Source organism: Penaeus japonicus, unplaced genomic scaffold (genome assembly GCF_977035675.1).
Source record: "Penaeus japonicus unplaced genomic scaffold, GWHDUDI00000001_assembly GWHDUDI00000004, whole genome shotgun sequence".
In the NCBI taxonomy this organism is placed as follows: domain Eukaryota; kingdom Metazoa; phylum Arthropoda; class Malacostraca; order Decapoda; family Penaeidae; genus Penaeus; species Penaeus japonicus.
The window spans coordinates 44,533,526-44,536,025 of NW_028234406.1; the positions used below are offsets into that span (position 1 = coordinate 44,533,526).

The 2,500-nt window shown below is 27.9% G+C and overlaps 1 protein-coding gene across 2 annotated transcripts in view; it reads left to right on the forward strand.

The window, feature by feature from the left end:
- Positions 1-2,500, forward strand: part of LOC122246132 (acetylcholine receptor subunit beta-like 2) — a 71,060-nt gene that overhangs the window by 37,854 nt on the left and 30,706 nt on the right. The window contains exon 4 of one of the 2 annotated variants that reach the window (XM_086536576.1): positions 1-45. This exon is cut by the window's left edge and continues 202 nt beyond it. The exons of the other annotated variant lie outside the window; for it this stretch is intronic. Within the exon in view, the coding sequence (XP_086392702.1) occupies positions 1-5 (5 nt within the window). The 3' untranslated portion in view covers positions 6-45. The remainder of the gene's footprint in view (positions 46-2,500) is intronic. 2 annotated transcript variants of the gene reach the window in all.

Genomic DNA, 2,500 nt, shown 5'->3' on the forward strand with positions numbered 1-2,500 from the left:
AGTAAGAACCCTCCATCCACCTCATCTCGCGTGTTGTGTCTCCCCGTAAGTTTTGTTTACAATTATTGGTAATCGAGATCCGGCTGGTTATGAGCCTTCGGTGTGAACGTCATAAGGCTCATTTTTTCCTCTGCTTCATTCACTGAAAAAAGGGTCTTAGTGAAGGACTCAAAGGCTCAAAATCGGGCCGGTGATCTCATAACACACATATATATATATATATATTTTTTTTTTTTCTTTAGATCCATATATATATATTCTCTTATATTATTATACCATCCGCTTTGGCGCACTTTTGTTGTGCTTTATATTCTTATTAAACATTAAAAAAAAGATACCAAAAGATACAAAAATCCGGAAAGTTGAAAGAGACTAAACCGAACGACCTTAAATATATCTAAAAAGAACAAGTAGACGTTTTGATATTTTTTTTTCTAGTAGAATACGCTTGCATTTTGTTATACTAGACTAGAAAAACAGCTTGCTTCGTGACTGCATGAAATGTGTGTTGTCATTGTGTTAAATTAGTAGTTGTCTGTTTGTTATGGACTGTGAATCTTGTTAACATGCTAACTGAGCGGCTCGGAGGCAGAGAGCTAAGGACAGGATGTAACTTATGAATATTGTACGTGTTTTTTGTTTTTTTTATTTTTTTTTTCTTCTTCTTCAAAGCGATAAAGTCAATGGAGGTTTTGCGAATTCTCGAGGGCTTTCAGTAAGTTTTTCTATTGTTTTTTTTTTTTTAAGATATGATTAATGAAATTTTTATATTATTTATATATATATATACTCCCTTTGTCTGATGTACTTTTAAGAGAAAATAAAAATGCTAACAGCTAGACTAAAATATTAAAAAACAAAACAAAAAAACCTGGATGATCCGACAGGTTATTTTAAATATTTTAAAGACAAAGATAAACATATAAATAGCAACAACGATAAAAATAAAACATAAATACGATGAAGATTACTTTAATCGCCGTAAATTAATAACTGATTGTTGGGTGTACTGTTCCTGCCACCCCCTACCCCCCCTCCCTTGTTTGAATGGAGATTAACTGTCAACTAATTAATTAAAAAGCTTTTTTTTATGAATTTTCTTCTTGAAAAGTTAATATACATATTTGTTTTAATTTTCTAATTGCCGTAATATTGCAATTGAGTGAAAATGATAATAATTTTCAGGTTAATATTGCTTTTCAACATTCTGTTGTAAGTTAAAATGCCAATTTTTTTTTTTTTTTTTTTTTTTTTTTTTTTTAGTTTATCTTTTTTCTTTATTCAAAATTATGTTCTTATTAGGTTTGCATAATACTTAAATTCTGATTTCATTTTTTCTTCTTATTTCTTTTTTGTTGCTAAACAGTGCGTGAGTTTGCAGCGTGCATACAAATTAACAGGACAGAGCATCTAATCTGCATAAATTATCTTAGATATATATATTTTTTTCTTTTTTGCTTTTCATTTTCAGATTCATAGAAATTATATAAAAAAAAATCTCCATATATCAATGGAGAGTGATGCATAAAAAATACACATACACATAGAAGCAAACACACACATACACAACACATACGTACATATGATTTACGTCCATAAAAAAAAAAAAAAACGTTTTCAGACAGAATTAATCTACCAGTTATCTAACGTATCTATCAATCTCTTTTATTTGTCATTCCATCAATTCAGCTCTTTAATTACTCCATTCCCACATTTATTTCCCGTCTCCTCTTCCACACTCGACTAACACCCCCCCCCCCAAAAAAAAAAAAAAAAAAAAAAAAAACATATGGTCATGGGAAGGAGGGAGGGGGAGGGGGGGAGGGGGGGAGGGGGCTATAGTCTTACTCAGATAAAAACTATCCAGCTGTCAAAGAGAGAAGCTGATGTCGCATCTCTTTTGTCTCCTAACTTTGAACGTTTATCTTGTTTTTATTTCATTTGTTCTTATTTATTTATTTTTTTTTTACTTTGCTGGTGACGTATCTAAAAGGTCGATCCATACAATATTAGTATTATGATCCTTTTTATACCGATATCATTTTATTTGTATTATTATCATCATAACTATTTCTATTATCATTATAATTTTTATTTGTATCATGATTATCATACCTATTTTTATCATCATAATTATTATCATTGTTATTGTTATTATAATTATTATTGTTAATATTACTATCATCATTATTATCATTGTTATTATGATTATTATTACCAGTATTATTATCATTGTTGCTTTATTATTATTATTAGTATTAGTATCATTATCAATGTTATAATAAAATTATCATTATCATTATTATTTTCATTATTTTTAATTATTATCATTACTATCAATGTTATGATTATTCTTCTCATTATTATTATTATAATTTTCATTATTATCACCATTTCTTAGTATCGTTTTTGTTTTTAATATTATGTTTATCAATACCATTATTCTTATTGTTGTTGTTACCAATATTATCATATTTATTATGATTATCTTCATTATTAT